Source organism: Hippoglossus hippoglossus, chromosome 24 (genome assembly GCF_009819705.1).
Source record: "Hippoglossus hippoglossus isolate fHipHip1 chromosome 24, fHipHip1.pri, whole genome shotgun sequence".
Lineage (NCBI taxonomy): Eukaryota > Metazoa > Chordata > Actinopteri > Pleuronectiformes > Pleuronectidae > Hippoglossus > Hippoglossus hippoglossus.
In genome coordinates this window covers 2,096,254-2,110,142 of record NC_047174.1, presented here as the reverse complement: position 1 = coordinate 2,110,142, position 13,889 = coordinate 2,096,254, and the positions used below count along the sequence as shown (strand labels likewise).

The window sequence follows — 13,889 nt, the reverse complement described above, 5'->3', positions numbered from 1 at the left end:
GTCCGGCTGTGATCCGCGTGATGTGGAGTCGAGTGTGGAACACAATGAGCAGAGGACGAAGAATCACACAGTTCAGCCTGAGTCAGAGAACTCGGGCCGCTGAGGCCGTTTCTTCACTTTGAACTGTCACTTCCATCGTTTCTGATCCGATCGTCACAAACGATGCAGCGAGAAAACTCAACCGACTCTCAGAGAAATGAATTAACTACGATTTGTTTAGATTTATTCTATCGTTACCTCAGTTTGCAGGATTACTCAAAAACGACTCAACCGACTTACATGATATTTTGTAGAGGGGGGGGGGGGGGACCAGCACAAAGAAAAAAACATTAAATCTTAGTGTGGGTCTGGAATTTCTTTCACTTTCTTCATTGATTTCTTTTATTTTCGCCACGATACACAAGATGATTTAAAAACCATAAGAATTAGTTGAGTAGTTTGACATTTTTGGAAATTTATTTCAGTCCTCGTCAAGAAGTCAGATAAGAAGATAATCACTCATGTCCTGTACTTGGCTGGTTAGCTTAGCTTAGCACAAAGACTGGAAACAGGGGGGAACTGCTAGCCTGCCTCTGTCCAAAGGTTTGTTTGTTTGTGTGTTTATTAGCACGACGACACAAAAACTGCCGGACAGATTTCTTCGAATCTTGCTTGAAAGATGTCGTCTGAGTCGGAGAAGAACTCGTTACATTTTTTTTGATTCTTTGGACAGAGCATTTTAATGAGAATGAAAAGTTTAAGGTCATTTTCATTCTGAATCACATGGAAAACATTTAAATGAATAAACTCTCGGCTCATGTTTTGACACTGCTCCTTGTTTTTAATACACAGTGTTGCTGAAGACTAAAAGTTCACCGACTAACTGAAATCAGAAAGTTTGGAGACATGGAAACTCCCAATAATCCAAAAACAGATGAAACCACTGAGCTGCTCTGATCTGCTCACGAGTCGGATTCAATTTAAATTTTTCTTTCATGGATGTGGAAAATTTTACCTGATGTTTGTGCCACAGAAATCGATATATCACCAAAGATATCAGGGTTCAGCCGTTTGTTGAAATACGTTCTCATAACTAAGTTCTCACTCTCATCTTATTATAGAAGCACATTAGAGGACAGAGACAATAAGATGTATTTCATAATCTCGTAGTTAAAACACATTTATCACAGAATCAAACAGGAAGGTTTTTCTTTTACTCCAAACTTGTTTATTATAAAATATAAATGGCAAAAAAGCAGATTTTTTTCATGTCATTTGCTAAAACAAAGAGAACGTGATCAGAGTCAGACACGAGCGTTCACACAGTCAAATCAAGCTTTTTTTGTGGTTTTTTTTACATGTAGGTTTGCATGCTACAGTTGTTACAGTACAGGTGATGCTGCTCTACATGGGGGACAGACAGAGGACAAAGGGAAGCTGATGGTGTGGGACAGTCAGGTGTTCTTCAGCCTCAGAGGACAAAACGAGGGTGCGACATTAGATCCTGGAGCAATGACGTGAAACAACCAAGTTATACTCAGCAGAAGTGTTTTCTAAATTCTCCTCAGCACCAGAAGGTTTTCTCAGAGTTTTCACTAATAAGACATATTAGTCAGAGTTCAGCCTCGTTTAATTCATCAGGGAAAATGTGTGTGTGAGTTCAGGTTCTCGTCTGGTTCTAATCTCATGGAGGGTGTCAGTAATTACATGATCCATAATGTAACTCTCATTATTCACACTGAGTTTATCGCCGAGGGTAAATATCACCATCCTAATTAACTCCAGGGTCACACGGCACACTGACGAGAAATGGGTTCTGCTCAAGTTTAATCAAATGTCAAACTTTAATTTAACCCAGTGATTAATTCAAATGCAAATGACTTGTCAGTGTAGATACTTTAGTTAAAGCTTCCTCTGTGGAAACACTCACATGAACCAGGAACCAGCGAGTATTACCTGATTGTGCACAGAAATGATACAGAAGTGTAGAAGTCAAACATGAGAGAATGTGAAAACCAGTGATGATTCCTTTTGTCCACCAGGAGTCCAGCAGTGTGGGGGGGATAGGGGGATTGATGGGTGAAGGAAGGGGTGAGGCCAGTGGGTGTGAGAGGGGGGAGGGTGTCTGAGAAGTCCGTTCCCATATTCTCCAACAAAGTTCTTAAACAACACCTAAGGTTTTACATTTTACTCGCATATGCTTTGGTGCGTAATTTGGCACCAGCTGTGCGTAAAATGGCACGAAGAGGAAGGCAGGCGCAGGAACACTCACTAATGTCAGCGGTGGAGTTTTACTTCCCGACCTCGTCGAGCAGATTGCGGTTGATCTGAGCCTGCTCCCTCTCGCCCTCCATCTTGGCCATCTGGATCATATTCCTCAGCATGTGGAAGGTCAGGTCGATGGACAGCGCCGGGTCCTCGCTGCGCTTCAGCAGCTGCACCGCGTTCCTCAGCGCCTCCTCCTCGCCCTCCTCCTCCTCGGCGGGCTGCAGGTGGAGATGCTCCGGGTTCCTCCTCCGGAGAAACTTCAGGATGTTGTCGCCCAGCAGGTCCGAGGCGGCGCTGTCCCCGGCGGCGGCCGCTCGGAGCAGCTCCTCGTCCAGTCGCTGCGTCTGGAGGCGCCCGTTGCCATCCAGCCAGCCGGGAGGGGAGCGCGGTCTGCCGGCGGCGGGGAGGAGGTGTGATGAGAGGAGGACGGAGGAGAGGAGCAGGAGCAGGGAGGCCGGCTTCATGTCCTGGAATTTAAATACGACTCGTTATTAGAGGAACGTTGATGAAATGATCAAACTCATATCAAGACTTGTTGTTGCTCAGCTGCAGCTTCTCAGACCGAAACCTGAGTAAAGTTACTGTCATTTCATGTTTTAGGGCATTTTCAGTTTCACATTATCTTCCCTCCAGTTGTTATTTGCTTTTAATAAAATGTAAGTGTCTTTATTCAGAAGCCTTTTTGCTTTGCTTTTGCTAATTTTCAGATTTGACAGTTTCAAATTCTACAAGTCTATTCCCGAGTTAAAATAAAGGTTGAATGAACGAAGCATGTCACAGGCAAGAAAAAACGTCCCTCTTGATTTCCACCAGTCACTGAAATCCTGCTAAACTGACATTAAATCATCTTATCTCACATGCATCTTAAATGTCACTTTCCTGGATAACTTGGATTTCACGCACATTGAGAACAGTGAACCCGCAGAAAGACAGAACGATGTGACTGAAGCTGAACAACTTAAATAAAGTGTGATACTCACGTTGTTTCGTCCAGATGCTGCAGCTGAAACTTCGGATTCCAGGTGAGTCTTCGGTCCCAGTGCGCATCGCAGAGAGGACGCAGCGTTTTTATACGTCCAGTCTGCGCCTCTGACGTCACAGCTCGGAGCCCAGACAGCGGGTTGCAAAGTGGACGCGTGTCGAGTCACAGAGTCAATGAGGGAATGAATCAGTCCATCCATCCGTCCATCCATCAGTCCATCCATCTTTCTATCCATCCATCCATCCATTCATCCATCCGGGCTGAGGCAGCTCTCAGGGGAACAAGAGGAGGATCCAGGAGGATTTAAACCTTCCTGGATGAAGGGATGAGGGAAGGAGGATGAAGGGATGAGGGAAGGAGGATGGGATGAGGGAAGAGAGAATGAGGGAAGGAGGATGAAGGGATGAGGGAAGAGAGAATGAGGGAAGGAGGATGAAGGGATGAGGGAAGAGAGAATGAGGGAAGGAGGATGAAGGGATGAGGAGAGGAGGATGAATGAATGTAGCTTTAACACTTTTCTTCTTCTTCTTCTTCCAGGAAAAGAGGAGAAAGTCTGTTTTCTTTTCACATTAACTTGAGTTGATTTCTCATCTCTCAAGTTCCATCATTTGTGAATATTAATGAAACTACGATGAAACATCAGAAACTTTTCTCTCAGGTCTGAATGAGTGGATTCCTCTGGGAGCTGTCCCTGGTGCTGAAGCAGCTCTTTGGTTTTACATATATATATATATATATATATAATACAGGATTATATATAAGCTATACAACCTTAAAGTGACAGTTTAAACTTCATTCACCATCTTTAAGGACTCAGGCTCTTTGCATTTACTGTAAATTCACATATTGAAAGACCAGATAGGATTTGTGAAGATTATTCTACAAAGGAAGTTTCCCAATGACTTTAATCATATCTACACGTTAGGATGTAGAAACTGAAAAACTGAGTCAAATCACGCATCAGGAAACAGTTCGGCTGCATCGTGCTTCATGTTCAGGTTAAACTGTGGAAGCCGATTAAGTTTATCCTCATTTAATGACCTGATATTTAAAAACACACCGAGTCTCAGCGCTGAAACTGAAATGTTTCATATCGCACAGAGGGGGAAGAGGCTGTTTGGCAGATTTTCCCTGGATCCATCAGACGGTTCTGTTTACTGTTCCCTGAAGAGTGTGTGTGTGCGTCTGTCTGTGTGTGTCTGTGTGTGTGTGTGTGTGTGTGTAGTTAATTTGGTCGCCAGCCTCCACATCCGTCCAAACAAACAAACCATCCAAAGCTAAGTTGGCTACCAAAGTTAGCGAGGTCAAACACCAATGAACTTCAATTTCATATTAAAACGTTTATCAAGTTATAACTAAATATTTATAAAAACATTCTTTATACTTCCTGTGTCTGTTTTGTTATTTTGTGGTTTTGTGGTGAAAGAAAATCATTTAAAATCCTTGAGAGTTAAATGAGCATAGAAACATTTTGGGGAATTTGTCTTGATTGATATCACTCGTGTCTGTGCTCGGCTGGTTTGCTTAGCTTAGCACAAAGACTGGAAACAGGGGGGAACTGTTAGCATGGCTCATTAAAGGCAATAAGTTAGCCTGCTAAGCTAGGCTAACTGGCTGCCATACATACTGTACATATTTTTTTTGGGTGGTATTCATCTGCAACGTGACACTTCACCACTAGATGTCACTAATTCCTACACACTGTACCTTTAAGACTTGAATGTTGAGGTGAAAGCTACACGACTGTTGAAAACTCATATGTACGATCTGATGTGACAAGAACTCAGAATTAGACACATGTTTATTTACTTGAGGAAACAGTGACAAAGACTGTTGCTTACTTATGACTCAGATCATCTACATTTACAGTTTAACAACATATATATATATATATATTAACCTTTGTGTTTCCTTTCCTGAGGATTGTTAAGAAGACATTTTGGGAAACGTTGGAAAAAGAGTAACTAGAGGAAAAGTACACAGAGGAATCACATACAGAGAAAATAGGTAAAGAAAATATATTAACTCAAATATAATATGAGAAATTCATGAAAATACTGAAAATCTGATTAAAGAGAAACTAAACAATGTCAGAATTAACAACTTATTAAATTCCTTATAAACACAGTAGGTGTAAATGTACGAGAGTGTGTGTGTCTGTCTGTGTGTCTGTGTGTGTTGGTCTCCACTATCAATTTACATTTCCATAAATAAACTTTCACAGACGTTTCTGCAAATTCAAGTTTGACTTTCAAGTGAGAATTTGTCATTCAGAGGAGACGAGCACTTTCACTCGACCTTTATACATGACTCAGTTTTACACGTCACAAATATCACAAGAGCTGGAAGCCTAAAGGAAGATACACACAGACACACACAGACTGACACAGACACACACACTACAAATGAGTGTTAAATCGTCATCCGCAGCAACAGGCTGCACTGTGACCGTCCTTCACATCTTGTTGGCCTTCCAGGTCAGGTAGGAGTTCCAGACCACGGCAACAATCTGGACCACGGCCAACCTGCGAGCCGGAGGAAATCCACGTGTTTATTTTGGACGAGTTAAGAAGAAGTTCAGGCTATAATATATAATATCTACATCCCATAATATGATAAACTACTTCTTCAGTCTTTCTCTCCTCTAGCTTTCAGAATAATAATAATAATCACGATCTGAGTCTCATTCTTTGCACTTGATATGAAGTGAAACGTGATGAATGTTTGTGCATTAATGAACTCAAACGTTTACCTGTGTTGAAGTGGAATGAAGTAGAAATTTGCGATCTGGACCGGAGGCCACAGCTGAAAGGCAAACAGAAACCACCAGGGGGCGCTTTAAAACACACGAAACACAAGACTACACTTCAAGTGAGAATATGCTGTATTTCAATCACTAAGTTAATTTGAAGAAAACAAAGACATATAAACTACAAGCATGTGAAAAAGAAATAGCAAAAAACAATGCAGGGAGAACTTACGTAGTAATTTGCGACCAGGGCGTCTGGGTAGTCCTGTGAACAAAGGAACGTTTAATCAGAAACATTTCACCGAAACATCCAGAAGCTGAAAGAAGCTCCGACGAGTCAGCTCCGAAAAACAAGGAGATCGATTGTGTTTCAAGGCGAATTCACAAAAGTATTTCAGAAATAAAATTGGTTTATAAATCAAGAGGAATCAGACTCACGACAGAATCTGAACTAGAATCTCAGTAGAGCTCAAATCCCCAAACAGTCCCTTAAGTTCATATCTCATAAATATCATAAATATGTCAAGATCTGTTATTCCACTGGGCAAACAGTGAAAACCTGAAGGTTCTATCTCACAAGGTTAAAGAAAGTGAAATAAGAACTGTAATGAGCTCTTCTCCGACCGATAACATGTACAACAAGTTTCATGGAAACACATTCGGTGCTTTTTGCTAAATTCTGCTCAACAAACAAACACGTGAAGAAAACTTCCACCTCCTTGGTCGAGGTTTTCTAACTTTATTATATTAAAATATGTAACTGTCGAGGTTAAATTAGTTCAAATGTATTTAATCTTGTTTAGGAAAACATTGTTTAACTTGAAAAAAAATCTACACTGGTTTTTGTTAAATGAGTCTTTTTGACTGCACAGTAAATATGAAAGAACAGAGTTTACACAAACACACACACACACACACACACACACAGGATCTAACAACACTAAAAACCCTGTGTCATCTTCTTTAAAGGTCACCTCCACATGTCTCGACATATAAAAACAAGGAGCCAATGTTCCAGCCACAATCTTTCTACTGCCTGTTTTTTATTTTGTTCCAGGATGAAGTTGTTTTCTAATTACGCTCGAACAAGCGACTTCGCCACCTGAGGTGAAATCGCCGCCCGTCAGGAGCTCGTCAGACGCTTCGCTCCCGGACGCTGCTGTGATTGGCTGCTGACCTGGCCAGGTGAGTCTTCCCCCCCCCCCCCCCCCCCCCCCCCCCCCCCCCCCCCCCCCCCCCCCCCCACCCCCCCCCCCCCCCCCCCCCCCCCCCCCCCCAATTGCCCTATGTCAGCTGGGATTGGCTCCAGCTGATATAATAATACAATATAGTATAATCACCTATATGGTTCGTATGAGGAACAAAACCAAGACAGCGTTCGAGACTCGAGGTGAATCAACAAGAAACGACTCCTTTAATCAACGAGGCGTCTGATTGGTCAGTGGCTCCGCCGGCGGCTCCATTAATTCTCCCCTCACATTTCCTCGGGGCCAGACTTCGTTGTAATGAGCAGATTCGTCATTTATTTTCTGTCCTTTCTGACATTTACCAGTTTGGCCTTTCAGCTCCCCCCCCCCCCTTAGTAAATAATTGATGATGATCAGCGGCGTGTTGGGTAAGCAAGGCGGTGACGGACGTTTGAGCAGCTGGCACAAGACGACAGTTAGCACTGACCTGGCATACAGACACACACACACACACACACACACACACACACACACACACACACACACACACACACACACACACACACACACACACACACACACACACACACACACACACACACACACAGGAATGAGTCACTCTGGTTATTTCCACGGTCCCCCCCCTCCCCTCCCCCCTCTCCCTCCATCACACAAAACAGTTTCTAATAATGAGGAGAGGTGAGTGTTGGAGGTCAGACGCTGAAAAAAAAGCCAAACTTCCTCTCTGTGTTCTCTCATTTTCATGTGTTGTGTTCGTACATGAAACCCACTGATCGTTTACTGACCGAGTCCAGAGTCAGTTACTGTCACGTCTAAAGTTTAAATACCAGGTTATATCAGGTGCAGAAAGGTCACGCTGTTGAAAACGACTCAGGGAGACGAGACGGGAAAACCTCTGCAAGTTGAACTCAGTTATTCACCATGTGCATCAATTTACTGACGATTAGTTCACATTTTGTTCTTAATTCTGACTTAATATGACAAGAAATCACACAACAATTTCTGTTAGGTTTACAGTCCATCGTCATATAGAGGCTGTGCGGTGTGTGTCTGTGTGTGTGTGTGTTGTGTGAACCCTGTGTCGTGCTTTTAATGCAGCGCTCATGAATGTGCTGAGGACACATCAGGTCTGACACTGAACCTTTAACCCGAGGACAGAAACATTTGAGCCTGAGAGCTTTTCAACATTTCTTCGGATAATAAACAGTTTATGGGACAAACCTCTGAAACAAGAGAAGAAGAATCTTGAGAGTGAGGTTAAATGAAAAGTGAAATTACCCTCTTGAGCTTGGCGATGTTGTCGTCCAGCGTCAGTCCGTTGAGAGCGCCGGAGATACAGAGGAACGCCCCCAGGAAGCACGGAGCGAAACACAACTACGACCACAGAAGAAGAACGAGGAGGAAATAAACACGAGACAAAAGAGAAACATAAAAACATTCAAATTCATTAGATGTCTGTTAATGAACCTGAGGGGCATGAAGTTGTATTGTAGCTCCTGATTAAATGTGTGTGTGAGTCACATGCAAACAACAGCAGATCGTCAGCATAGAGTTTTACATTCAACTGAGTTTGTGCCGTTAAATACATTTAAAGTTTTTACAGTTAAAATGTCTGAAGTCATTTGTTTCATTAGGAATTCAGTTCAACATTGTGATGGATTTGAAAAGCATCTTTAAATGTGTGAATATTTATGAAGCTGAAATAAGTTGATAAAACCAAATAGGAAGTTTTGTTTTGTTTTGCGTCCTCAGAATCAGAGGATTCATATAAATCTCACGCATATACATGAACTATATTTTCTCTTCAGTGGATTTTGTATATTTTGCTTCACACTGACGACGCTCAGAGGAAACGTGATGAAAACACTTCGTCGGACTCTGGTCTCTGTTGCTCTGACGCAGGAAGACGCTGCTTCGCCTTCAATCAAGTCACCAAATGGTTCGTGGGTTATTACGCGTACGGAGGCGGCCACTTTACGTTAAACATTTATTAGAGGGACGTATTGAAAGCTCTGAAGTCGTCCTGTGGAGGTTTTATCTGTTCTGCTGTAGTTTTATACAATCAACCACCAGGGGGCAGAGTGAGGAGAGAAAAACAGCTGCTCCCTCAGTTCTTTAAGAGGAGAGCAGTATTTACTTTTACTGTGGTTCTTACTTTTACAGTTGGTCGTCGTTAGCATATTTTTATCTATTTATTTGTACTTTTACTTGAGTAAAATGTTTGAGTACTTCCTCCACTTCTGCTTTTGAGTAAAAGTTAAAATTTCTTTCAATATAGTTTTTATTCTTGTTTGTTTTAGGTTTTGAACAAATGATCAAATATAATAAATTAGAACTAATGAATATTTTTACTCCTAGTCAGTCTGTTTTGTTTTGAAGAAGAAGAGGAGGAAGAGTGAGGAGGAAGAAGAAGAGGAGGAAGAAGAAGAGGAGGAAGAAGAGGAGGAGGAAGAAGAAGAGGAGGAAGAAGAAGAGGAGGAAGAAGAACAAGAATAGAGGAAGAAGTCGTCGCAGTAGACGAAGAAGAAAAACATTTGTCGTCACCTGATCAACCAACATTTTCTTCATAGCCGAACTTTTACTTCCTCCAACGACCAGTTTGTCCAGAACTTTGTACCAACTCCCGACGACTGGACCCTTGAATAGAAAAACACATCTTCCTCTTTTATATAAATACATTTTATAAGCGTGACATTTACTCTCACTCAGGTTTAAACAGTCCAATGAAACTTAAACTTAATCACAACACAAACCGTTTAACAGATGTTTTGAACCTCGGCTGCAGAGAAATGAAACGTAAACTAACAAACGATATATATTATTTATAAATGAGGGAGAATGAATAATAAAACAGCTGCATGTGGATGAATGAAGATATTTACAGCTGCTGTAGAAACATTTGAGTGAAACGTAGTAAAGTGAATCCTGAGTGAGGCCGAGGAGACGAGTTCAAGACAAACAGCTTCTCTGCTGAAAAGACGAGGCGGCTGATTGGTGGAGCCTAAGACGATTATGGAAATATAAATAAACTTTGTCTTCGCATTGTGCAGCTGTCACAGGACGGGACGAGTGAAACACGTGAATCCACAAACATACAAAAGGCTTGAACATGTAACATGTAAATACATAAAACACCAGAATAGAAATACACGTCACACACAAGCCTGACGACACGCGTGTATTTCACATAGAGCTGCAAACGTGAATAAGATTGTGAATTAACAGATTTAGTTTCTTCTTGTGTTAAACAAATAAACGTTTAATAAACATATTTAACTTTATAAAGAAAATCTAATATCCCTTAAATAATATTTCATGTGTCCTGAGTATACTTAAAGATGGACGTCTCATCAAAAGTGAAACCAAAGCATCTGGATCGCCACCTGGTGGCCGGCTGCAGTATAGCTCATGAACCCGGCCTCCTCCGTGTTAGCAGATGGGACATGGACCAAACTAAAAAAGACCTTTTGTCAAATTTACATTTTAATCATCGTGGTCAGAAACTCAAAGACAGCAACACGCCGAGGAAACTCACCACGAAGAAGAAGCCGATGCTCATCATCTTCGCCGTCCGCTTCACGTTGTGTTGAGCGAGTCCTCGTCTCTCGATCAGCTGTTGGGAAACGACATCACCAACTCCCACTAGAGAACCTGGGGGGGGTAATATTATTATATTATTAATTAACCCCTGTGGATAAATGATGAGGGAAAATCATGTTGGATGTTTTAACAAGTCGCTGTTATCACGGGTTCAAAGCCACTTTCACTGAGAGTTTGATTTAAAGAAACACATAATACATATAAACACAAATACAATGCAACTAACTAATAAAAGGTTCATGTGGTTTTCCCAGTTTAGTTATTTATGTGTTTTTACTTGTTAAACTACAACAAACATGTTAAATAAAAAAATGCTTATTTAGACAATTTTACAACTGTAACTCTACTAATTACTTTTCCATCTATTTAAAAGTGAAATCGTATTTGAGATCTATCATCTGAAAAATCTACTTTTGAACTATGCATGACGTCATCTTCTTTATTCTTCTTCTATTTAAAAAAACCCACAAACAGACAGAAACGTGTTTGTTAAATGTTTCGTGAAGATAATTATGAATCGTGCAGCAGCTGAAATGAGCTCGAGCCTCGTTGAACCAAAAACAAAAATAATGAAAAAAGTGTTAATTTAAAGAGCTGCTTCTTTTTTATTTAAGATCCATCTTCTTAGAAACACTGATTATAAGTTTTATTTTCTGTTGTTTATATTTTTAGCCCTGACTGTTCTCATGTATCAGGAGCACACTGCCTCCATCTAGAGGAGGTTTGACGTAACTGCACTGGCCCAAACAAACTTTCATTCAATAACAGTTTATTGATTTGTTGTTGTTGTTCTGCTTAAACAAACAGATTGGGGACTACGCAAAAATTACTCAATAATCACCAAGAATAGGGCGACTTCTCCACCGGGTTAATTCCTGGATCCTGATGAAAGGTGCTGATACTGATGAGTGTGAGTTGGTGCAGATCCAGTTCATAATCTGGGTGTAGTGAATTTAAACGTGTTTCCACGAGGGTGAAGGTGACGGACCGAGTCAGAAACCTGCAGCTGATAATGTGGCTTCAGACATGAAGCTGGATTGAATTCAAGGGACCTGATGCAGGAACCTCGGTGGAGGTTTGAGTTTAATTCTAGTTGTTACAGCCTCTTTAAAGTCATCCTGATAAAAGCTGCCGTTCCTGCTCAGAAACAAGCTGCAAGGAAACAAATCTGGTTTCCCTCAGTTCAAAGTTCTGCGTCTGTGTTGACTTAAAAACCGAGGGTCTTTCAGAGAGCAAAGGTCGAAGATGAAGCCGAGTGGCGTCTCTGACCCGTTGTGTGGTTGAATGTGAAGAGTGAGACACGAACCTGCCGTCACTATCTGAACCGTCCAGGGGTATCTGCTCATCAGGGCCTGGTAGGACCTCCACAGACCGGCCATCCTCCTGCTGAGGGATCAAACACACAGATCAACTGCTTACAGAACAGCATGAGAGGAAACTACATGATTTGATATATTATAAAATAATACAATTAATGTTCAGGGTCAAATCAGAATCACTCCCAAGTCAGTTCTCATTTCAGGAGAGAAGAGACGTGTTTGTGTTGGTGTTTGAATGTGGAACAATAAAAGTGTCTTTGAAGATTAAAGAGGATTAAAAACATGAATAACTTGTTAGTTTTGCTTTGTTTAAATCTGTTGGATTAACGATATGAACAGAAATATAAGATACACATATATAAGCTTCTTACTTCTGCCTCTTCAGTCACTTTACACATAAACTGCACATGTGAATTATATGAATAACGTTTTCATGACTGAATCCAAATTCCACACACCCCCACCCGGCAGCCAATGTGACTCAAATCAAGCGCCCCTGCTAATCAGTTCCCTTCCACGATCCATCAGTCACAGAAGGTTGATTAGCTTAACTGCTCTGAGCTGCAGGAGCTTTTTCCTCTATACCGAACGAGTCAGAGGAGAATTCAACATATAACAAGAGGAAATATCACGTGTCTCTATGTTATATATCTGCTTTTTAACTTATATACAGTCCAATGGATTCAATCTTGACAAACAGCTGATATAAAGTTAAGATTTCATTAACCTGAGAAATTCAAGGTGCCCGAATTGAAGAGGAAACTCAACTCGTTTATTAAAAGCAATAAAATATTTTCTGGCTCACACGTAAATGTACAAATATTGAAGGACGCGTTTAATTTCTATGTTTTCCTGATGAAGTCTGGCGCGAGGTTCAGGCTCAGCTCGTTAAACCAGTGGAATCTTCGCTCCGGACACAAAATATCATCGCAACTAACGAAGTGACATCAAACAACTTCTGCGCAACTCGTGACATCAAAGAATCTTTAATAGACAATGTAGCAACTTGAAAATAATAAACACAAATAAATAAACATCTAATAAACAAAGAGCTGCAGTTCAACGTGAAGCGCGTGTGATGCTTTCAGGGTCGTTTCATAAAACAGGGTCAATAAAAAGTGTGAATAAAATAAAACGTGGACTCGCCTGCGACTGCTGTGACTGAGCTGCTGCTGGTGCGTTCACTGTCAAAACCTCAGCTCGGACAAGTGGGAACTGCAGCTCTGTAGGTGTCTCTCACTTCATCCACAGGAAGCACTCGAGTTAAGGGTTTTGGAAGCTCTTGGTTTGCACGTGGTGATAAAACAACCTCAATAATTATAATAATTATTATCGCAATATAACTATCAGCGATACAGTCAAAATAAAAGTCGACTAACAATTGTTCTACGGAAATAATCTGAAATACGTTTAAGGCAAATATATTTCATATATTCAATATTTTCACTCATGTCGCTGTAACACAGGAATTTCCCAGTTTGAGATCATTAAAATACATCTTTCAATCAATCTATGTATATTCACAAGAGCAGATTATATATTGTGTAGATGTGTCAGTGCGTGGTCAGGTAATTTTAATAGTTATAATTCTATTGTTATATGTTCATTAAAATGTAAATAGTCAGAACTTCTTATAAAGTCGTTATTTCCGACAGAACGTGAAGGCAGCATGAGATCCTGCATCGTACGTCACTTCCGCTGCAAACAGGAAAATGTGACCTTTACTGCCCTCTAGACTAAAACCACAGAATTACATTCACACACACACACACACACACACACAC

At 41.1% G+C, this 13,889-nt stretch overlaps 2 protein-coding genes across 3 annotated transcripts; both read right to left on the bottom strand.

Moving 5' to 3' along the window:
- Window positions 1–1,596: 1,596 nt before the first annotated feature.
- uts1 (urotensin 1) lies at window positions 1,597–3,263 on the bottom strand. The gene is made up of 2 exons (XM_034579292.1): window positions 3,228–3,263; window positions 1,597–2,714 (listed from the first exon to the last, which is right to left on the bottom strand). The coding sequence occupies exon 2, from the start codon at window positions 2,709–2,711 to the stop codon at window positions 2,271–2,273; it is 441 nt and encodes a 146-aa protein (XP_034435183.1). The 5' UTR covers window positions 2,712–2,714; window positions 3,228–3,263; the 3' UTR covers window positions 1,597–2,270.
- A 1,749-nt stretch (window positions 3,264–5,012) lies between these two features.
- On the bottom strand, window positions 5,013–13,387 carry mpv17 (mitochondrial inner membrane protein MPV17). Of its 2 annotated transcripts, none has more exons than XM_034579291.1 (8): window positions 13,252–13,387; window positions 12,093–12,169; window positions 10,722–10,837; window positions 9,731–9,823; window positions 8,465–8,560; window positions 6,211–6,243; window positions 5,982–6,034; window positions 5,013–5,754 (listed from the first exon to the last, which is right to left on the bottom strand). In XM_034579291.1, exons 2-8 carry the CDS (start codon window positions 12,163–12,165, stop codon window positions 5,685–5,687), a joined length of 534 nt encoding a protein of 177 aa, XP_034435182.1. In that variant the 5' UTR covers window positions 12,166–12,169; window positions 13,252–13,387; the 3' UTR covers window positions 5,013–5,684. The 2 variants fall into 2 exon arrangements, with proteins under 2 accessions (XP_034435182.1, XP_034435181.1); XM_034579290.1 differs by having other exon boundaries at window positions 12,093–12,172; window positions 13,252–13,373.
- Window positions 13,388–13,889: the final 502 nt, after the last annotated feature.

Bases quoted from the DNA above. Each gene is read 5' to 3' on its own strand.
- uts1 (XM_034579292.1), bottom strand. From the start codon at position 2,711: ATGAAGCCGGCCTCCCTGCTCCTGCTCCTCTCCTCCGTCCTCCTCTCA.
- mpv17 (XM_034579291.1), bottom strand. From the start codon at position 12,165: ATGGCCGGTCTGTGGAGGTCCTACCAGGCCCTGATGAGCAGATACCCC. The intron at 8,561-9,730 runs GTGACGACAAAT...CTGTGGTCGTAG, and splicing joins AGAAAATGTTGGTTGATCAG to TTGTGTTTCGCTCCGTGCTT. The intron at 6,244-8,464 runs GTAATTTCACTT...CTTTGTTCACAG, and splicing joins ACATCGCCAAGCTCAAGAGG to GACTACCCAGACGCCCTGGT.